This window comes from Volvox carteri, assembly GCF_000143455.1.
Source record: "Volvox carteri f. nagariensis unplaced genomic scaffold VOLCAscaffold_7, whole genome shotgun sequence".
NCBI classification, from domain to species: Eukaryota; Viridiplantae; Chlorophyta; class Chlorophyceae; order Chlamydomonadales; family Volvocaceae; genus Volvox; species Volvox carteri.
Genome location: NW_003307550.1, coordinates 1 through 22,294, shown reverse-complemented (window position 1 = coordinate 22,294; position 22,294 = coordinate 1). Strand labels below are relative to the sequence as shown.

Genomic DNA, 22,294 nt, shown 5'->3' with positions numbered 1-22,294 from the left:
GACGGTCGCATGGCCCACCGGCAGCGCTTTCACCAAATCTCGTCGGCAAAACTCCACAACACGGCGTACGCTTTGACGCCCTCCTCATGTCCCCGTCTCCAGTCCCCACCACGTCGACAAGACCAGCGGTAATTGCCGTCCTTAATGCACTGTGCCAGCAAGGGAAGAGGGAACGTTGCTGGGCCGCGTGGTGTGCTGGTTGTGGCACCACGACATGAGTAGGGACAGCGCCTTCCAAGCGAGAGCTGCTGGCTTGGGAACCAGTCGATTGCCTTGCACACAATTGATCGGCAAGTCCATCAAAACCATGCCGTAAGAAATCGGGCTGCTGTAAGAGTGCTTTGCATGCTTCTCTAGGAACTTGCCTGACAACAGCACCGTTGAATTTAAGCATTGTACTGTCTTTAAATATAAGCTCAAGTAATTAGCATGTACCATGGTGGATTAGGGTAAGATTGTTGAGATCGCTTTTGTCATACTCGGAAGTTGCCGCCAGAGAGGGCCTTGCGTGCGCTTGGTGCCTGGTTGGTCTTGAGCCTTTCTTGCCATGAGCGTAGTTTGCTGTTGTACGATGTTGAGTTCTGCAAACACCCAGCACGCTCTGCGCCCGGAAGGGCCTTCGCTAACAACACCTGCTCTGCGGCGGACCAGCCAAGTGCAAGCCCATACTTGGTTTTTGGGATTCCGACAAGCACATCGAACCAGAAATGTTACAAAATGCAATGCCCAGTCATTTGGCCGCGGTCAGCCGCCGAACCAGCCGCAACCGATGTCGTTGGCGCGGAGACCCTTCTACGATCCTATCGAACCTATGCAATCTCCTTACATAAAACTCTCGGACGTCATGGATAAGGATGTCATATCAAGCTCCTCTGGCCGGAAACTGGGCAAGCTGGGCGAGGCCTGGGTGGACACATCTCGTCTTGAAGTGACCTGTTTTGACCTGGAAAGCAACGGTGCTTTTGGCGTCGTGCCACTGTTGACGATTAGGCAGGTTGGCGATGTCGTTCTGGTCCAGGAAGACGGAGTGCTGCGACAGCCGCTGGACAGCCGGTTCGGCTTCACCAAGCTGCTGGGCTGGGAAGTCCGCACGCCGAGCAACCGGGCCCTGGGCAAGGTACGTACCTGGCCCTGCCCAGCCGCGCTCAAACCCTTCATTGTGGGCCTTACCCTTTGTCCCCTCTCCTCCCTTTCACCCTAGTCACCCCATCCCATCTCCTTTGTCCCTCTTTCTCCCATCTTTCTCCCTTTCGTCCTAGTCCATTGCACTTGCCAACCCCGCACCCTAAAACCCTAAACTCTCCCAAACCTTTTCAAATACCCCCGCAACCACCTTCCCATCTCATCCATCCAGGTCCGAGACTTGACCTTCAGTCGCGACACCGGTACCATCAGCAAGATCGAATTCGACGACTTTGGTCTGCGCTTCCTGCGTGCCGACTTTTTCGACCGCCTCGCTGTATCCGCAGATGCCATTCGGCAATGCGCCTACGGTGTCGTCTCCCTGGCCGCCGACAACGTGCAATACCAGGAGAAACAGGGCCTGCTCAGCAGCCTACTTCGCCGAGTCGGTGGCGCCCAACAACTCGCCGGCTTGCTCGCGGATGGCTCTCGTGGCGGCGAGGCTGCTGGTTTCCTGCCGCAGGGTTACTCGTACGAGCAGTGGCAGAACGATGTACGGATGTGGGAAGCACAGACGGGCTGTAGCTATGAGGAATACATGATGCTGCAATCTGGGGGTCAGCAGCAGTTGCTTCCTGGGTATGGTGGCAGTGGCGGTGCGCGGCGCAGCTCTAATGTGTTGCCGCCGGGGCGGCCCCAGCAGCAGGCGCTACTGCCGGAGGCGCGAGGGCCGGGATCTGGAAACTATTACGCACTGCCGCCGGTAACAAGCAGCAGTAGCAGCGCTAATTCCTCGTCCTACCCGATGCAAGCACGCCCGGGGGCTCCTGCAGCAATGTACGGCGCCACCGCATCTATGCCTCCTCAGCAACAGCAGGTACAACAGCAGCAGCAACAGGCGTACGGTGGGCAGCAAGCAGCCACGACATCGTACAGTGGAGGGTACGGCAGTGGCAATGTCGATCCTCGCTTCCGCGGCACGGCAGCACCAGCTCCTGCTGCCGGGGGCCCTTCCCCGCCAGTCGCCGCCGCCGCCACGACCAAGCCACCAGGCGCCCAAGGCCGCTACCCGTCATCACCATTACCACCGCAACAACAACAACAACAACAACAACAATGGTCTCCGCAGCCACAGCAGCAGCAGCAACCACAGCAGCCGTCGGGGCAGAGCCAGGCATGGGGTCAGCAGCCACAACCACAGCCACAACCACAGCCACAACAGCAGCCGGGTGTTCAGCGACCCCCCTGGCCCGCCGGAGGTCCCGGAGGTCCTAGGGCCACCGCGCCAATAGCTCCCGGGGCCCCCAACCCGGTCCCGATGGCCGCTGCCGCTGCTCCTCCTGCTACAGGGGCATCCCCGGCGGCGGCGGCTATGCAACAGCCACTACCACAGCCAACCCCTCAAGTACCCCAGCAGCAGCAGCAGTACGGGGCATGGCCGGGAACATTGGTCGGCGCTGGCGGCAGCGGCAATGGCAATGGGGGGCCGTTGCGTGTGGAGGAGTGGCCAACCTCGGCGGCGGCTGGTCCTCGCGAATCGCCCCAGGGCTACAATCCTCAGCAGCAGCAGCAGCAGCAGCAGCCAGCGATGTTGAACGATTATCCGGGCGGCTGGGGCCCTTCGCCACTTCCGCAGCAGGCAGGCCCTCAGGGTCCTATGCCGCAGCCACAGCAGCAGCAGCAGCAGGCGGGAGTGGCGGATGCGCCCGGCTGGGACATGGGGCCCTCGACAGCGGCGGCGGCGCCCTCTGGGTCAGCCACAGCCTTCCGCCAACCTCCGTATGCTAACTAACAGGGTTCGTTCCTGCACCTGACGCCTGACGGCCTGAGGGGTTGTCTTCCACTAAGGCGGTGAGGGGGGATCTTGGCGGTCTCAAGGCTCTGGTCGGGGGGAGCTGGTCGGGGGTTCACACGGGGTCAGATTACCCCGCAGATGTCCAATAGGGGGTGGGGTTTCGTTCGTGTTGTCTCCTTGTGTGTATGTATGTATATATGTATGTCAGCTTGGATGGGTATAGACATCTGCCCCGGCTTGAAGGTGGGTTGGTAAGGGTGCGTCGCATGAGTAACAGCAGGTTGTTCTGTCGTATGTATGTTTTTAGGTTTTGGAGTGCGTATGTGTTCATGTGTTTTTGGCTTTTTGCGGGCTGGTGAGCTACATCGGCCGCCGCCTTAGTGGGGACCTAGGGTGTTTTGTATGGGGTGTCTGTCGAAGGGCGGTGGTGGAGGGGGCCCATGTTATCACTGGTGAGGGCTTCTTGTCGCAGTGCGTTGCGTGGGTGGGTGAGCGAGTGAGCAACGTAGTACAGTCTATTGTACGAATTGCGCATGGCAACAGTACAGCACGTCTATCTGCAGGTTTGTAGTTGCCGGTTGCCGTGCACAGATGAAAGGCCACGCCAAACATAAGGACAAGAAGCAAACCGAGCAATCCATATCGTACATAATCTCAGCATGATTCTCAAGGACTGATGAACTGAGCTAAGATCGTCCTTGTAGCAAGAAATGTAAAAGCGGTAAAATCCCATGTAAAATCTCATCCATTCAGCGCGGTTCAGAGCGTTGCCTCTGCTCTGTAAAATTTAATGTTCCTCGGTATCTCACTGATATCACACTGATACTGATATCACACTGATACTGATATCACACTGATACAAGCAGCGGCCATAGGTTAACTGAACGAACAGCATTCGCTACCGGTTCACCCTTTCCAATTACTGAAGCACGGAAATTCAATATAATAAAATACATCTATTGTGTTGTTGATCCTCAGAGGGCGCCCCCCCCATGAATACGTGATACTCATGCCCTCACTGCAAATTCGGGCATTCGGGATTTGCGTCCCGTGCCGAGAGTCGTACCTCAGCGATTTGCGAATACCTTTGTATTCGCGTCATCGTAATCACTCCTGCCACAGAAAATACGCATGTTCATTTGTCAAATAATCGGAGTCAAATGAAGCATACATGTCCTCCTCAAGTACTCCCCCCGGATTTTGCTTGCTCAAACGCTTCCAGAACCCCAAAATCAGTTTCGCCCCAAGTCAATGTCAAGCCAGTTGCGATGTCCCCGCAAACAGCTGCCTGTTCGGTAGCAACCTTGCACAGGAGGATGTTCTGCACATCTACCATGTCCCTTCCAAATACGCTTCTTGCTGCAAACTCCCGTTCTGCATTTTCTCTTCTCGTTTCTTTGTTGGCTTCCAATCTTGCCACTCCCTGAACCGCTGCCTGCATCTCTGGTCCCTCAGCCATAGCTACCAAAGGAGACCGGGACCGCGCCATCGTCAACAACGATGTCCCGAACCATACGATAAAAAACCCGCAGTTGAACCAATTATATTGTTTCGTCGGGGGTGGGGGCCGTTGATGGTGGAGCTCAGACTGTGCGAGGTGTGGTTCGTCCCAGCCATACAGCCAGGGTAGTCAGCTTAGTTAGTCCCTGTGGGCTTCAGTTACGGAAATGCAGGTCATAGGCTGAGAAAATTGATCATTCAGCACAGATGGAGGACATCCCAACAAAACAAAATGCTAGCGACTACACGGGCGCTACGTCCAAGTCCGTGATCGACACGACACACAACTGGCTTTAGACGCGCGTGCGCAGACACGTTTTTCTTGTTGCTAGTATTTGAAAACTCTGCAAATTCACTCGGAAGGCGAAGACATGGCTGGTGGAGGAAACTGTGCACAACACCAAGCAACACAACGTACTGCATTGGCGTGCACATGAACACCAAGCACACGAAAAAGCAGGAGAGGTCTTCATGAGCCTGCCCCGTACGGCTGCACTGATGGTGAGGCTGACAAAGGCGACCTGGCGCCAGCTGCAACGGCCTCCACCACCACCACCATGGTACGGGAGGTCATTTTGTGGCGCGGTAAGTGTTTGATGGCATCGAGCAGGCGGTAACACATGCAATTCCAGACCGGGCGTACCCACAATCGCCGTATTTAGTGCCGTTTTGCCGCCCATCCGGTTCCTTGTGTTGGCCTTGTTGGCCGCAAACTCCACAGGGCACGCCCCATGGGGTTTGCTCCGCTTTATGCTATCGCCGCAACTGCTACCCCACACGCTGCCTTTCGGCGCTGCCACTGTCGTGGCGGCGTTCAACACCGTCAGCATGGCGCCATAACTTCACCTACGGATCCGCTAACCCTTAACCCTGGACTCCGAGTCTGCCTTCAAATCAGAACACCACGGCCCCCTCGCCACCAGCGTCACATCTACTGTGCGGATAGGGGATATCCACCAGACACGGCACCGGATAAATAAGTACTGATGAGCGACCATAGAGGGTTTGTTGCACGACAAAGCACATGCCAAAAAGAGCTGTTGACAAACACCGGGTGCCGAATTACGGTGATGGATAGTGGCTCCGATAAACCAGCAGGCAGGAAAGTCTACAAGGTAATGCCCAACCCTATAGTGACCAAGGTTGCAGCACTGGGAAGCTGGCATGGCAACATGCAAATTTCCCAACCTGCGCCTCGGGCCCAGGAAGCATTGTCATTCATGTAGTAGGATACATAGGCCAAAATGGACAACCATGCTGAGAATCCTAACGAGTGATAAGGGTAACACAAGAGCTTTTTAGGTTGGACACGACTAAAATGACACATGTCCTTCCCCGGAAGTGTAAGCGGAACATTTGGCTTCGCCGGTGGCAAGTATACAAATGTGGAACACATCGATAACCTAGCATAAGCGAAGTCATCCATCGCAAGCATAAGGATGCAACCCTTGCCAAGACTACACAGCCCCACAGGAACCTGTAGAAGTGCGCTGAGCTTGAGAAACGTTGGGTGTACCATAATTGCGCATAGCTACGTGAAGCATGAGCAGACCATGATCATTGTGTAAAATGTTCATAAACTTCAACGACCACATAATCATTATTGCCAATTATGTAGACACAACTACCGGCGCACGCATGCAGATATGTATGCAGATATGCTACTTATAAGCATGTTAAGCAAAACTCACAAACAACTAGGACTGCCTTATCGCGTGCCGTACAAAGACATCTCGAGGGCCCTCCCTTCCCAGCCAAGCGACGGTGACTTTAGACTGTGTCGCTCCTCACAATCAGTGCTCTTGACGCGTTTCCTTCGTCCTTAGCCACTCACCACCGTTGCTATCATGGCCATGATCACTTCTCGCCGTGCGGCTGCGCCATGCAAGGCGCAGGCGACCCGCCGTTCGCGCGTCATGTCTGTTGTGCGCGCTGCGGCCGTGTCGTCTGAGGTGCCGGACATGAACAAGCGTAACATTATGAACCTGATCCTGCTGGGCGGTGCTTCTTTGCCAGTGGGCTCCCTGGCCTTGGGCTACGGCGCGTTCTTCGTGCCACCAAGGTGCGTGATCCTCCAAATATGAAAAGCTAAGATGTTGTGTAGGTTCTGCTCTTGCTTCTGCAGTCAACCTGTTTGGCACTCAGTCTGTTGGTGGTCAGCTTAGCGTGCGAGGATTGTGCTTGCACTTTAGCCCCGAAAATACTACTTTGAATGCCGCGAGTCTTCTGAACATCTCTATGGCCTTGCATCTTTTATTTCACAGCTCTGGCGGTGGTAGCGGTGGACAGGCTGCTAAGGACGCTTTGGGCAATGACATCAAGGCCAACGCTTGGCTGGCCACTCACCAGAAGGGCGATCGCTCCCTCAGCCAGGGTCTGAAGGTGTGAACCGCAATGTTTTAGGTCATGCTCTTCTGTGATGCAAACATACTTTTATCTAACGCTCTTTGCGTGTCCTTTCTATTGGCTTGCAGGGTGACCCGACCTACCTGATTGTGACCGCTGATGGCACGATTGAGAAGTACGGTTTGAACGCCGTGTGCACCCACTTGGGCTGTGTCGTTCCTTGGGTGGCGGTAAGTTCAATTTACATGGTCTCCTTGAGAATTCAAGGCCGCTTTGGGTGCGAATTTCCTCAACCATTTGCATCTGATGTATTCGTAGGCCGAGAACAAGTTCAAGTGCCCTTGCCACGGCTCTCAGTACAATGCTGAGGGCAAGGTGGTCCGTGGCCCTGCTCCGCTGGTAAGATATCCCCGCCCACACCCTACCTGAATATGTATTGTTGGCCAGAAATCTTGCCCCCTTGAGGTTTCCCACAATGCTTATACTCCGTCCTAGCAGTTATCTGAAAGTGGCATGCTTCTGACAACTTTTGGTGCAAATACAGTGGTTCCTTTATCAGTTTGCACACATGCGCATTTTACCCTAACGCGTTACGTGGGAGGGGTTGGCATTCACGTTCTCTAGCTTGAATGATGTATGTCTCAATCCGTTTTTCTTTCTCGGACTACCCTCTTGCCCTCCTTACCATGGACTTCTTCGTGTTCACGTCATTATGACGCGCATGGACAAATTTCCAGCCTTATTTGCCCTTATCACATGTCTCCTCTCCTTGATCCTTCTTCGTTCCCTCCCGCAGTCTTTGGCCCTGGCGCACTGCGACGTCCAGGAGGACGGCCTGGTCACCTTCTCCACTTGGTCGGAGACTGACTTCCGCACTGGCCTGGAGCCCTGGTGGGCGTAAGCCGCCAGATGGGTCATAGCCAGCTCGGGCCGGTCTGTGGCGTGAGAGGCTGCCCAGCAGCTTGTGATGCGCAGCCTGGAATGAAGAGCGAGGCGGATTACCCAGTTGGTCTGGCCACATTGCCGGGGGCAAATTTTTCCCTTTGCCCTCGCGATGCTTGTCATCGTCCCCAGTGCGCGTGTGACAGACAGAACCGTCAGAGTAAAGCAGGTGGCCCATGCGCTCGTAGGTGCAGGTCGCTTGTAGGTTGCCTGTCGGGAATTGGACAGGAGTTTCCATTTTTGGGTGCGTGTTACTCCGGTGGATTGGGTCGAAGCCCTGTTGGAGCGGAGCGAGAGGTACTAATTACACTCGACGTGTTGAGCGGAGTGGACCTTTACAGCTGAGAAGAGTTTTGGAAGACAAAGTAATGATGTGCCTGTTCGGCGGATAGCCGATGCACCGTGCGGCCATAATTGGCTGCATGGCCTGCTTCGGGCTGCTCACACCCATGTCTGTAATCCCAATATCTCAAAGCTTCCCCGTATCTGGGTTCCGAGTTCTGGTTCAGTTTCCGGACACAAGTGAATGGATTTGCATGGGAAATCGCGACATGGTACATAAGGAAATTAGCAGGAAAGGTTTTTGTACCGGCCGTACTGTTCAGCAAACATGTGTCACCCCTCAACTGATATCCGTCAGAGATACAACCAGACATGCGATCAGATTTGCGACAAGAATACAGACCCCACCAACCCATCTTTGCCTACAAAAAATTGCCGGATCCGTACATTCGGTATATGAAAAAGATTTAGACAGCCCTAAATCATAACAAGGGTTCGGGGCATATGCTCATTTTTTCAGTTTCTTAACCCCCTTGCTTGATGAGACTCGCCGTTTGTTTGAGATGCCGAGATGCAGACTGTTGCAAAGCTTGCAGCGGTCGTTCTAGGCGGGCTATGCACTAACACTTTCTTTCTTTTAAGCCCATTCAAACTTTTAACATGAAGTCGTTTGGATTTGTATTCCTGCTGTTCTTGGTCAGTGGGCTCTGCCAAGAAAGTCGCACAGCTTTCTTACCGCACTTTAACTGCAAAAAGATCGCATTCTTCAAGGTAAATACAATGTGATTTAGCATTTTGTCCATTATCGGTCACGAAGGTCCTGGCAGTTGAAAATTTCACGGCACCCTATCTCTCTCCCGTGTGTGTTAGCTTCTCTGTTCAAATCTCCCCGGCTTCTGCAGACCCACAAAACTGGCTCCACAACAATAGGCGGCATCCTTTTCCGCGTCGCCGTGGCCTCCAACATGTCGCTCTACACCACGCGCAGCTCCCACTACGTGAGCCTCGGCTTTAAAGAGAACGAACAGCTTCTAGGGCGGGTCAACATGGTGCTTCACCACATCCGCTACTCTGGTACGCCTGGCTTCCACGCAGCCACGCGTAGCTTCTACGGCAGGGCGCTTGGTACGGCAGAGTACGGCTTCCTTACAGTGCTGCGTCATCCTGTGGACCGGTGCGTCGCATGCCCTTGTCCCGTCGAACCCCCACCATCCAGGATTTCTATACACCATCCCCCATCGCCCCATCCAACATCATTCCGGCACCACGGCTCACCCGGTGGCATAAGGCCCCATCCTGTCATGTTTGGGGGATCAACCCCAATGCTTGCATTTGCGGATGCGGATGGGTTCGGATATGTTTGGATGCGGCTATGTGTGTATGCGTGCGGAAGGGCGGCGCAGCGGGAGGGTGTGTGTGTGCCGATGTGTGTGCCGATGTGTGTGAATCTCGACCTGGTTAATTCACGGTTTCCTTACCACTCCCACCTGGTTTCCGCCCCGCAATCCACGCACCAAGCACTGAAGCTCAAATAACGCATGAGCACCGAGTCACCCAAGCATTCATGGATTCATGATCCATCACCCGCCCTCACCATCCTCCAAGTTGAGATTACTCGCCCGTCGCCCTCTGAAGAACACGTTTTGGTTCCCCTCCGGAGTTTCTTGCCTCCCGTGCTCAACCCCAACAACATGACATCCGTCCGGCTACCTGCTCGCCCCACAACACCGGCGAACCGCAGCTACATCAGCGACTTCTACTACTTCGTGGAGCCCGACGCACGTAAGGCCCAACGGCCCCTGACGCTGCGGCAGTACGCCGCCGCGAGTGAGGGCGGCAACCGCATGGCTCGGGAGTTCGCGGTCAAGGACGCGGCGGCGGCACTGGAGTTCGTGGCGGGGGAGATGCATACGGATGGTGCGGTGCGTGTGTCTGGCGTGGGGTACGGTGCGTGTATCTGGTGGAATACGGTGTGTGTGTGTGTGTGGTTGGTTGGTTGGAAACATGGTGAGTGACGTGTGGGACATGCGCTGTGCTGGGGGCTCTTCGGTCCGCTTGGGGGGGAGTGAGGAGGAGCGTGACGACGAGCATGCGATAGAGTGGCTTCCATTGCGTCCCTACCTGCTGTGCACCAACTCCCAACCAACTCCCAACCAACTCCCAACCAATTCCCTTCAGGCCTGTTTCTCCCCCTGGAGCTATTGGATTACGGATTAGCCCTCCTGGCCACCCACTGCAACTGGGGCCTGAGCCGGATCATGTACCTGGCCACAAATAAGAATAAGGGGGGAGCTGAGCGGTGAGCCTCCAGGGGGGTTAAGGGGGGGGAGGAGAGGGTGCGAGAGGACGCGGTGCAAGGTGTGGTCTGTAGAGGAGTGGGTCGTAGAGGGCCTTAGGATTTCAGGGTTGAACAAAGGACCGGGCGGGTTTGGCTGAGATATAAATCTGAGCGCCAAGCTTAAAACACACATGCGCTTCGTAGGACATGACCTTACGGCATTAGTACGGTATTAGCCGGCTATGTCGCTAGCGTGTCCCGGGGTTGCAGGGAACATGCCGCGCCCCCTCACTCGTTCCCATTTCGCCAGGCGGTTTCGGTTTGCAGTTTTCGGTTTTCGGTTCGATGACCCCGGCTAAGGCATCTCGCGGTGTTGAGGACTCGTTGCCGTGGTGGCCTCAGGTACGGCAACGTGACGTTGCATGCTCGTCCCACGATGGCCCAGCTGGCGGAGGAGGATCCGGCGCTTGTTGACCGCATCGCCGCGGTCAACAGTATCGATGCCATCCTGTACGGTGCTGCGTACGGACAGATGGTGGCGCGGCTGCAGCTGTACGGTGCGGAGGCGGCGTCGGCCGTTATGGGCGCGGCGGTACGACTCACGGCGGCGCGTAGCCGGCTAGACGCGGACTGCCGTGCTTTACTCGGCGACGGCGGCGGCGGCTACGACGGCAACGCCATACCTGTGCTACCGCCGCCGCCGCCGCTAGCCCTGTACGGCAACAATATCTCCGTGGATGATCTTCGGGGGCTGTGTGCTTGGTACTCAGTGCCGGACCTCGTGTACGAAAAAATGCCCAGCCGCGAAACCGGCCGTGTTGAGCTCAATGCTGTGCTAACATCGCCCGGGCGGCCGCCGGCATCATGGCCCGTGGGTCGCTTGCTGCGCCTTGCCGACGAGCACCTGGCTTCGTACGACAATCCATCTGTGCCGTACTATCATAGTTTGCTAGCCGTTCACGTGCGACCTTTGACGACGGCAGAGGCGGAGCTAGTGTACGGCATGGCAAACGGCAGTAGCGGCGACGGCGACGGCGGCGATGGCAACGGAGATCTCGAGCTAGCGCCGCTGGCGGTGGCGGTACGGCTCTGGTCGGCCCATCATGCCCAAGAGGGACTTCACCATTTGGTATTTTTAGTGGATGCTTCCAACCCGGACTCCCAGCAAGAGCTAGTGCGTCAGGCAGCGGTGGCAGCACTACGACATCGCGGCGACGCTGCCGATGGCGACGACGGCGAAGCGAAGTCCTATACGACATTCTCAATCGTGCAGTGCGGAGCCGCACCAGGCGTTGACGGCAGCGCCTGCGGCACCGCTGCCTTCCTTGACGCGGTCTCCAGATCGCGTTGGTCTGCCGTACTGCCTGACCTTACACACTTCCTGTACGGCATCCGGGGGAGCGTGCGGAGTGTCCTGTTGTCGTGCGAGGGGACGTTACAGAACGCCGGCGCCGTTTGTGCGCCGCTGGTGCCCTGGAGGGTGCCGCCGCCGGGTACGACGATAAACGTATCTGGCGGCGGCGGCGGCGGCGGTGCCGGCGGCGGTCGGGGTCGCCGCAACACTCTTGCAGACAGCAGCATCACTAACAGAACTGTCAGAGATCAGCGAATGGGGCCCGAGCAGAGGGGGGAAGAAGCTGGGGGTGAGGAGACCTTGCGGGACTATGAAAATGCTGATAAGTCTGGGGCCGGTTCGCATGGGGCAGCGGGCAAGGTTAGGGCGGAAGGGCCTGTGCTCGACCATTCTGGTGAAGGGGAGTTCAAGTCGCCGCCGCCGCGGTATCGATGGCCACAGCGGCAGCAGCCCCAGCAGCGCAAGGAGGGACTGGAGGAGCCCGCCGATGATACGACGAAGAGCTGGCGTCGCCGTGGGCAACACCGTGGGTCCGTCGCCTGTGTACGAACCCCGTGCAGCCCTGGCCTCTCCAAGGACCTCATGGCTCGCTGCATCATGATCCGGGCCATGCCCCTACTGGGTCACACTTTGTCGTATACGTCCCTTGGCGGGGTGCTGCCGGAAGGCCGGTCGTCGTACGGGGTGCCGTACCAGGGTCCACAGCAGCACCGACTGGAGGTGGCGCGGCTGGTGCCGCCCTCGGAAGAGGACATGCGGTTGGCGGAGGCAACGGCAGCCGCGGCGGGGGTAGACCCGTGGACTTTTAAATGCTCCCGAATGCCGCGGCCGCGGCTGCGACTGCCGTGGTGTGAGCTGTAGCTGAATAGCTTTCAATAGACGATGAATATATGAATTGATAAATCGAAGATGAACTGAGCGATTAATAGATAGAATATGAATAGTTGAATAGAATATGAATAGATTAATTGATATATGTGGATACATGGATATATAGATAGATAAATAGATAGATGGACAGGTGGATAGATGGATAGATAGAGCTTAGGAGTCAGGAACCTGCGTCCAGGCAACTACTATAGGCATTCCACGGCACGCAACATCGTCCGGAAATTCCAGCCCAGGCGCCTTCAGCCAGATGCCAGCATAGTGCCCAGAATGCCGTCGAACCGTGAAACCGCTTCAACAATGAAGAGTTTTATTTGGATGGTCACAAGTAACGAAATGTAAACGCATGGAGTAGTCTCCATGCGCTCGTTGAATGGCCCGTATCCCGCTGACTACCTTTGCATGAAGGGCCTGTAGTCGACCTGATGTGGTGGGGTGGGACAGCGAGGTGCGCATCGCAATCACTACTCTTAAGTCAGAGGAGGCATGGATAGATTACTGGGGGGTTACTAACCTCTATATGCCCAGATGTACACATCCATATGCACACCCATATATATACATATACATATATATATACATATACATATATATACATATACATATATATATATATATGATTGTGTGTGTGTGTTACATGGCCGTGGAGTGCGTAGCCCGCACCTGCAGACCGCCCAGTACGAGCCGAGGGCTCAAGGGCTACTGCACGCAAAGCACTGGAAAGCCGGTAGTCTAGGGCTTGTTTTGCTGTCACTGTTCGAGCTCTTCACTTGCTGTATATCTATGTAATCACACTAGCTCTCATCCGCTGCTACAATCCCCGCAAGGGAGCTAAAGCTTGTCCGTCTAAATGATGGGCGATATCCCCCCCGGCAACCACCATCAGCCGCATGCCTTGCCGTACGAAAACAGCTACCGCGGAAAGGTGTATGGACGGGCACGACGCTAGCAAGTTGCAAGTTTCACGTTACGCAAGTTACAAGTTAGCAATGCCACGGAGCATATTCTGCCGAATGCTCCAACAAAACTTGCTTCACACCTAAAGCAGTCGACATCCTCCCTGTGCCGCATATTCCGTAGACGCGAGCTCCTTGCGCGTACACCATATCACGCAAATCACGGCAAATTCTAGTAATTTGCTGCCCGTTGAAGAGCATGCAACATGCCCACACGAGCACGAGTTTGCCCGTCACAGAAGTCTGCGTAGGCGAACTAGCAGGGCAAGCTAGGAAAGCCGTGGCCTAACGATCCCAACATTAACCAAAGCCGCCGGCTGACATAACAAACTCACACAAATCAAGCTCATCGATGCAAGAAGCAGCAGCAGCAGCAGCAAATACGTGGGCAAATCGCCCAGCTGATGCAAGGTGAAACCGCACACGTCGAGCGACAGACACAGCGCAGCACGTATCGCGGCTGAAAGCTCACTTGTCAATGCTCTTATTCGCTACATCAGCAGAAGTGCGGGTCCCAGCAATGTCAAGGTTCCGCTGATCTTGCCGTCATGCAGGTAGTCAGCAAACGCAGACGTCATTGCGTCAATTGCTGTTGCTGCTGCTGCTGTTGCTGCTGCTGCTGCTTTATGTGCCCTGTCGCGGCCTGAAGCCGGAGGCTGGTGCATGTTTTGCCGGTGCTCCTGCTGTTGCTGCTGCTGCTGCTGTCCCCACCGAGGGGGCGGCTGCGGCAGCCACTGCGAGTTATCAAATTGCATGTCCTCCTGGCCCCGTAGGGGGAGGTCATAACCCGCGCCGCTACCCACCTCAACCGCGTCAAACACCGCCCGAAACTCCCCCCGTGAATTGGGGCTGTGCACTACCAGTAGAGCAGAGATGGGGACGACGGCCGGCAGCAGGTCGCCGGCCTCCTCCTCGCTCAGCCGGGACCCAATGGGGGCCAGGGTGGGGGGGAGACTGCAGAACAGGCACACCATCGCCGAACCCGACTTCAAATCGATGAGCTGAATGCCGACCGACCAGTGAAAGCCCAATCCGACCAAGTAGTCTTGCTGGTGGTGATGGTGCTGGTGGTGATGGTGGTGGTGCATGTCGAACGTCACGTAAACACACTCTGTGCGCCCACCGTCCATCCGCCGTACAGCGTCCTGCAGGTCCTGCATCTTGATGTGCCATCTAAACGTGGCGTTGGGGCTCCAAGACTCGGTGATACACTTCCTTCTGGGCCTGGCCGCCAACGAACTCAACATCCAACGGTCATCTCGAAGCAACCTGTGGGGAAGCAGTCGGACCCGTTCGTTCTCGGGTGTACTGGCGAAGTTGGACACAAAAGCTGCCTCCATGATATTTAGCGGGAACCACGCTTCCTGTGAGGGCCCCAGGCGCTCATAGTCCGCCGCCAGGGCAGGCAGTACCAGGCTGAGGTACGGCCGGCTCAGATGGCCCAGTCGTACAGCACGACACAACCGTTCTCGGGTCTTCGCATCTGTGCGGTCGTAGTTGCGTTCCATCCAGACCGCCAGCAACAGCAGGATGGTGGACTCGCTGTCCGTTCCGAAGTCGCTGGACGACAGCAATTCCACAAGGGCTACCGCGGGCAGCTCCAGGAAGTGCTGCTTCAGGGATGAGTTGTTCAGGACTGTCGGTGCATCCCGAAAGCTGCAAACGAGGTGAGGTCGAACACAGCGAAGAATGGCAGCGAAGGTTGGCTCCACTTCAAGGTCCGGCCACAGGTCCTGGCACTCTAGCAGCTCCAGCATGGCACGATGTTGTTCCTGGCGCTGTACCGTGACAGCGGCGGTAGCAGCGGCGGCGGCACCTTTTGTAATGTGATGATCGGTTCCGATCTTCTTCCGCAGTGCCTCATCGCAGGCGGCCGCACAGCCGCTAATTTGTAGATACCCAGCCTGCCGTCGCACCCCCAGAATTTCACGGACGCTGCTTGTTGTTGTCGAGACTTCACCGGTGTATGCGAACTGGATGGCGGCGCGGGCGCTCGGCAGCTCATCCTCGCTCCCGAGCGGAATGCGCAGGGATGGGCGACTGTCGACAGGGCCTGCTGTAGATGAGGAATCTGGCTTCCCCGGCTTCCATGCAGGATTCTGATCGGTGCGGGTAGGACCAGGTATGGTGTTGTCGGACCAGCGTTGCAGCTGCATGGAAAACCACGGCACCACGGAGCTCAATTTCTTTATGCGAAGAAAATTATGTTCGTAGACGGATCACACAGGAGGATAATTATCATTTTAAATGTCAGCATAAGCATATGCAGGAGCTCAGCCCTTTCACGCCCACAGCATCCAGAGGGATGCAAAGTGGTCCTAATCCTCTAATCAGCATCCCGGCTTTTCCGGACTCTCCCGCGCTCATGCGGAACCGGTACCTGGTAGCTTGCATAAGAGATAAGCCAGCGTACTGGCACGCAAATTTATTTTTGGTCTGCCTCCCCAGCTAAAGATGCACCCGTTGCACTTGACCGGAAGCAGAGGGAAAAGCAAGGCGGTCTGTCCGTCTGTCCCTGTCGTTCTAGGCTTACCTGAGCAGCAAATCTCTCTGATGCAAGGCGCAGAACCAGCCGATGAGCTGGTAGTGGCTCACCGAACATCAGGCTCTCGGCAACACGCGATTGCGCGGCACCTGGCGAGGCTTTCCGACTGCTGGCCTGCTTGGCTTGCTCTGCTGCTGGCGCGCTCGTGTCTTGACAGAAGACGATCACGCAATCGGAGTCTTGATTTGAGCCGAAGAGCTCACTGATCCCGTCTAAGAGGCTCCTATTTGCACCCTGCTTCATACCGCTGTCTGTGCCCTCTGGCCTTCCGTGCCGCAAAGTGCGCTGGCTTGGCGCTGCTTTCCGCCAAGAGGTGAAGTACTGTTCTGGAATAGGCTACCTAAGTTATTCAAACATTTGGGAAAGAAAATTTATCTATGTTTTTCCATGGAGTTGTTCTTTGGGGGCCTGGTGTAACTGGACAGGTCACGACGCGACCTCCAGTTGCGGCTCGTCGCAGGGAAGCTACAGCGTGAAGGTTGCAGCCGTTACGGTTTAAGCAATTATAGGCAGCTCCATCTTATCAACTATAACTCATTATCTATACATTTATGAGACAAAATTGTTATTCAGTGTTGTAACTGTGCGTGAGTTGCCTTATTTATGTAAGTCGGCCGCGTCGAGAAGTTGTGCTCGAGGTGTCGTATCCTCGACGCGCTGCCTCGGCCAGAACGAAGTTTAGTTTGTTATCTATGTTTGCCCCGGCATTAGGATGTGTATGGTCGTGGATGTGCTCCCCGTACCTGCAAACTGCCCTAGTACGAGCCGAGGGCTCAAGGGCTGCCAGATCGCCTATAAGCATTAGGATGCGCTGTGGACGATAGAGTTACGCTCCGGAGATTTGCGAGCACAAAGTATAATAGTAATAGATTCGATGTATTCAACAAAGCCACGCAGTATCAAGGCCTACAAAACACCGAGGTGCTCAGCCTGGAGAGCATGTAGAACCTGTTTATTAGAAGGCGCTTCAAGATCCGAGTGGACGTGCTCAATCGATTGGTGCTCGAATTCAGCATGGGCTTCTTGACCGAAAACACTTGCAAGGAGCTGCTGGCAAAGGCCATCAGCCTCGGCATGGCTGAATATGTGTGCGCGTGTTTCGTCCGTGAGCACGCGTACGTACAGGACAGCCCTAAGGTTAGGCCCCGTTGTAGATGGTGGGTAAAGGGGGGGGGTGTCATCTGCCCGGGCGCCAGCTTCGTTGCTGCGGCGGTAGTCGGCCTCTGTCTGTTTCATGTTGCATCTTTCCTTCCCTCCCTGCCCTGCTCGATGTTGTGGTATCCACTCCTCCTACCCTCTACAAGATATCATCATTCGGTTCGGTCTGATCACTGGCGGCAATCGGGTTTGCTCGCTGGTACGGCGCCACGTACGGCATTGCTGCCGGCAAGAGCTCCTTGTCCCTCTTGTCCTTGCACCATGTCCGTAAGTCCGGGTACCCGCTGTACCTCTGTTTTGTTTTATGGCATGGGAATTTGTGGACTTTGGTACTTGCAAATGCACGGCTCACTGCTTTTTGATGGGGGTATGTGCCCTGTGGTAGGTTGATTCTTTTGTCAACCGCGATAGCACGTCCGGCTAGCGATGAGGGTTGGTTCCCTGTCCCCCTTGTAATGATTGCATCCTAATGGATTGGTGAAGGGTGTTAGAGAGCCCTCGATACAATGCAGAACGAACACGGTCGACACCGGCTGAGCATGCGCACTACCGGTCCATTTCGCAAGTTGAAACTTGTCCGTTTCGTGGGATGAAAACATCCCTCTTTGTATCAGAGGAGCCGGAGGAATTAGCTATGCAATGTACGAAATGCAGTTTCCATGTATTTGATTTTGCGTCACTTTCTAGGTTGACACCTTTCCCACAGCAAAGCAGCATTTGCCTTACTTTGCTCCCCACTGTCCCGTTGTCTGCTTGGACACCTGCCGCCGCCACCGCCGCCGCCGCCGCCGCCGCTGCTGCTGCCGCCGCCGCCGCTGCTGCTGGTAGATGGTACTTAGGTCAACCCTTCGTTAGTGCAAAAATCTTTAATTTTTTTATTTTTGGTAAAAAGAAAAAAGAAAAATTATTTTAACTTAATTACTTGTGAAGTTCTGGAAAACTTAAAAAACTTTTTAGAAATTCATAAAAAAACTTTTTAGGATCAGGAAAAACTTTTAAGAAAATCGGAGGTGTAGATTAAAGGTAAAAGTAAAAAGTAAAAGTTAAAGGTTAGAGTTAAAGTAATGAGTTAGAAGGTCGTATTAGTCGAAAAGAATCGAAAAACTAAAGAGGAGAAGCTGGAAAGAGAGGTATGTGTTATAGAGTCTGTTTTAGGGGTGATTAGCTAGGGTTGAGAAATAGGTAAGTTTTGTGAGAGAGGTTTGGAAGGTTTAGACTGAGGGGATAAAAAGCGACGAGTATAATTTATCGAAGGTATGTTGTGCGTGGAGGGCTTGGAAGTAGTTTTTGCGTATGGGTGAGATGTAAAAATCTAGAGGTGGAGTTTTGGCTGAGGTGAGGAGTGTTAAGGAAAAATAAGTGCCGGGAGGGGTTTGGTCTAAGCTGAGAGTTTTATAGGTGTAGTGCGAGGAAGGTAGTGAAAAAAGGAAATCTAGTTGTAGCGGGAAGAGAACTAGATGGGCTGCTAAGCGAGTGCAAGCTGACCTAAAGAAAGCCGCTGAAGCTATATTTAGCAAGGCACGTCACGACGCGTTTCGGCCTTGCCAGGGCCTCATCAGGTGACTCTTGCGCTAAGTTTAGGTGCTTTGCTATGCTAAGAGCCCCCTGAGATGTAGAAAACGTAAAGTGACCGTAGTGGGCGAACTGTACCAGTGGTGAAGAAGTTTGGTGGTGGTAGTTGGTGTTCGCAGAGCGGTTTTAGTCCAATCGATGGTGGTTGTCAAGTGGTGAGCGAGGAAGAGCCTGAATGAAAAACGTAATGATAGTGAGTTGTAAAGTCAATTGCAGTGGGTGTAGGAGCCTGGTTTGGAGGTTTATGAGCAGTTACGAGTTGGCATGGCGGGTATGTAAGATATGGGTACTCGACGAGCAATCACGGAGGTTTGAATTGAAAACTAGTTGTGTTGCGATGGATTATTTGCGAGGAAAAGGAAAGGCGGACGGCTGGGGAGGACTTACTGTTGGTGGGCGATGATGAGGTTCGAACGGTGGCGTTGTGCAAGATAGCACCGCGCGAAGATTGTAGGTCTTTGTGGATTATAGGGAATAAAGATAAGTTGTTGTAGATGAGGATACTGAAGAGTGGTGGTATTTGATGTGAAAGGTGTGGGCTATAGGTGTGGCTATAGGTATGACGGCGTTCGGTGTTATAGGCGCGATTGAGCGAGTTTGGGAATAAATGGTGAACGAGATATCAGTATATGTATTAAATGGAGCGCGCTTCTTTAAATCGAGTGTTCGTTGCGAGAGGGTGTGGTTCCCTGGAGTGAGTTGTATCGCCGGCGGGAGGTGCGAAGTGTCGGTTTGGGCGTAGTATACTTTTGTTGAAAGGAATATTTTTGTAGGCGTTGGGTTTTTTGTGTTGGGTTGAGGGGAGATAGTCTGTATGCCTGGCGCATATAGTGGATTGGGAGTTATTGTGTTGCTGGCTTTTGCCGTTGGCGAGTTGTTGGAAAGGTGATATGGTAGTTAAGAAAAAGTGAAAAAAGAAAAAAAGGGTATCGCCGAGGCTTTCGTAAGGGAATAGCAGTGAGACGGTTGAGTTTGTTACAGAGTTAGTTAGTTATTACGTAATGTCAGAATGTGAAGGGATGTTTGGAATAAGGTGGGGATAGGGGGTATAGTCGTTACAGGAAGGTGTGACGGTGAAGCTCAGACTTTAGAGTCTTAAGGGATACGAGGGATATTTTAGGAAAGATCCACCAGACCGTGATAAGTGAAGTTTTGGTAATTACGTTATGGTGTAGGATTGACGATACGAGTGGATTGTAAGTAGTTTAAAGGGAGGGGGGAGTTGCCAAGGTGGTTGCTGCTGCAAGTACTGTGTAACGGGAGTCGAAAAACGTTAATGGTTAACGTGGCTGCTGCTGCTGCTGCTGCTGCAAAACTGCACTTGCGGTTAGGTTTTGGCACCCGTAAGCTCATGCTCTCACTGGCACAGCTATAAAATACCAGCTCAAGCCCATCGCCGCGACTGAGGGCTTGCTACTGCTGGTGCACTACTGCGAACCGCAGGGCACCGCACGGCACCACGTCGACACATCGATCATCGGAAACTGGCATGCAGGTTACACACTGGGCGCAACGGGGTTCCCCTGTTGTTCCTCGTGCTAGGACATGCTTGCATCGGCATATAATTAATTTTATTCGGCATCGAGTTGCATTCTCCATTTTTCAGCGGCGAGATTCAAATTCTATCTTGTTCACTAAACACATACCCTCCTAAGAAAGTCAACCATTTAAGAACGCATGTCCTACCTGAATCTGCTTGAAGATGCACACGGAGCGACATAAATTCATGGCTAGCTGGTGCCATCGGTAATTCCCAGGCAGGAAAGCCTCGACAAGCCGCCGCCGAATTTGGCTAACTAGGACATCGATGCGTCAACTGGGTGGTCTCCAATAAGCTCGTCACTTGAGTGCTGCCTGACGTCAACAAGTTAGCGTCAGCGAACATTGGTCCGTCAGTTGTCTGACTTTATACGTTCGTCCTCTGAAGCCCTACCGCATGTTATTGGCCCGATAATGGGAACGCCTGGTAACCGGCCTCGATTACCAGGCTATAAGGTTACTGGGCTGTTAACGGGCTAGGGTCGTTAATCGGCCAGTTACCCGTAATCAGGCTCCATTACCAGGGTGGTTTACCAGGGTCGTTTATCGGGCGGCCAGTTACAAGTTACCCGGTAATCAGGCAGCATTATCGGGTGTTTACCAGGTCCTTTATCAGGCGGCCAGTTACAAGAATGTCCCCGGTAATGGGGCAATAACATAGATATTATCAGGACGTTAACCGACCAAACTCTTACGCATTAAACAGCGATTACCAGCTTCATAGCGGGTTCATATTATCCTACACAAAGCATTGCCCAATGGCCTACTACAACCTGCTCACATCTCTCAATCGGTACCACGAGGACTATAGGCCCTTCTTTAGTCAACATTAAGAATCACTTGAAACTGCAGGCTGTCGTGTCATACGACTGTAGCACCGAACAAAACACGTGTTTTGTTCGCACGTGCACGTGCGTACGGCAGACTATAAAAGACGATTATAAAAGACGGTAAAATGAACATGACGCTAAAATGTCGTGACAAGGCGCCCTCCAGGTTCCTGATCACTGCCCGCGGTCTGCTACCTCCGCTGCTTCTTCAGTCCCCCCTTCCGAATCTCTGCCATGGCCTTCTTGCCCTTCTCCTGCTGCACCTTAGCCCCGCGGGTCTGTACAGCTCGGCCTTTACCGACACCAAACGCTTCCTTCCTCTCTGCGGGGTTTGACGCTGTTGCCCCGAAAGCCGAAGGGTCCTCCGGCAACACCAGTGGGGTTTCCTTAGGGCGTGGACGCTTGGTTCGTGCAGGCACCACCATGCCCACCGTTTCTTGGCTCTCCCGCGCCTTCGCCGAGGGTTGCCTCAGGCGCGTGGGCCGCCCTCTGGCATCCAATGCCCCTACAAAAAGTGAGAGTGATTAATAAATTAATTTTCATATGAAGTCGTAATTTATTGCCTTGTTGTTAGTAAGTTCCGTGTGTAGTCATAATTTATTGTCATGTTAAAGCTACAATTTACCTTTGTCATGTTTTCCGGTCACCAGGACCTTGCGGCGCCCAGTTGGTTGAGGCGCGGACTTGCTGTGGACCTTCTGGCTCTTGCTTCTGCCGTACTCCTCGAGCAGGACTTTGCCCCCCGTCCCCTCGTCCTCCTCCCCTCCCTCGTCCTCCCCTCCCTCATCCTCCCCTCCCTTGTCCTCCCAGTCCTCGTCCTCCCCGCCCATGTAATCCCCGCTCTCGTACGGCCAGTCCCCGTCCTCCCCACCCTCATCCTCCCCGCCCTCATCCTCCGCGCACTCGCCCTCGCCCTCGTCCTCCCCGCCCTCGCCCTCGTCTTCCCTGCCCTCGCCCTCGTCCTCCCCGCTGTAGTCCCCATCATCTCCCTCATCCCCATCCTGGCGGCTGCTCTTCTGGCCGAGGGGCTCCTGCTGCGTCTCCATAACGTTGGCCTGGCCTGGGGGGTTGTACATTTTGTTGTGAAGTTAGGAAGGGATACAAGCAACATGATGTATTGCATGACAGGGAAGTTTCAAGTAGTTCATGTCTGATCTTAGTAACAACGCGTGGGTATTTAGCTTTTA

At 54.4% G+C, this 22,294-nt stretch overlaps 5 protein-coding genes across 5 annotated transcripts; 3 read left to right on the top strand and 2 right to left on the bottom strand.

The window, feature by feature from the left end:
* Window positions 1-568: 568 nt before the first annotated feature.
* VOLCADRAFT_103520 (uncharacterized protein) lies at window positions 569-5,257 on the top strand (the record flags this gene model as incomplete). The annotated part of the gene is made up of 6 exons (XM_002947661.1): window positions 569-1,117; window positions 1,355-2,874; window positions 4,373-4,514; window positions 4,781-4,918; window positions 4,987-5,002; window positions 5,139-5,257. The coding sequence occupies 6 exons, from the start codon at window positions 572-574 to the stop codon at window positions 5,255-5,257; spliced, it is 2,481 nt and encodes an 826-aa protein (XP_002947707.1).
* A 962-nt stretch (window positions 5,258-6,219) lies between these two features.
* Window positions 6,220-8,268, top strand: gon9 (Rieske iron-sulfur subunit of the cytochrome b6f complex, chloroplast precursor). The gene is made up of 5 exons (XM_002947660.1): window positions 6,220-6,479; window positions 6,682-6,799; window positions 6,892-6,993; window positions 7,082-7,162; window positions 7,560-8,268. Exons 1-5 carry the CDS (start codon window positions 6,265-6,267, stop codon window positions 7,662-7,664), a joined length of 621 nt encoding a protein of 206 aa, XP_002947706.1. The 5' UTR covers window positions 6,220-6,264; the 3' UTR covers window positions 7,665-8,268.
* Window positions 8,269-8,647: 379 nt separating this feature from the next.
* On the top strand, window positions 8,648-12,480 carry VOLCADRAFT_87847 (uncharacterized protein; the record flags this gene model as incomplete). The annotated part of the gene is made up of 5 exons (XM_002947659.1): window positions 8,648-8,758; window positions 8,890-9,061; window positions 9,623-9,934; window positions 10,166-10,286; window positions 10,668-12,480. 5 exons carry the CDS (start codon window positions 8,648-8,650, stop codon window positions 12,478-12,480), a joined length of 2,529 nt encoding a protein of 842 aa, XP_002947705.1.
* A 419-nt stretch (window positions 12,481-12,899) lies between these two features.
* Window positions 12,900-16,251, bottom strand: VOLCADRAFT_87846 (uncharacterized protein; the record flags this gene model as incomplete). Its single annotated transcript, XM_002947532.1, has 4 exons — window positions 12,900-12,929; window positions 13,799-13,954; window positions 14,267-15,613; window positions 15,997-16,251. The coding sequence occupies 4 exons, from the start codon at window positions 16,249-16,251 to the stop codon at window positions 12,900-12,902; spliced, it is 1,788 nt and encodes a 595-aa protein (XP_002947578.1).
* Window positions 16,252-20,890: 4,639 nt separating this feature from the next.
* On the bottom strand, window positions 20,891-22,183 carry VOLCADRAFT_103517 (uncharacterized protein; the record flags this gene model as incomplete). Its single annotated transcript, XM_002947531.1, has 2 exons — window positions 20,891-21,612; window positions 21,733-22,183. The coding sequence occupies 2 exons, from the start codon at window positions 22,181-22,183 to the stop codon at window positions 21,299-21,301; spliced, it is 765 nt and encodes a 254-aa protein (XP_002947577.1). The 3' UTR covers window positions 20,891-21,298.
* Window positions 22,184-22,294: the final 111 nt, after the last annotated feature.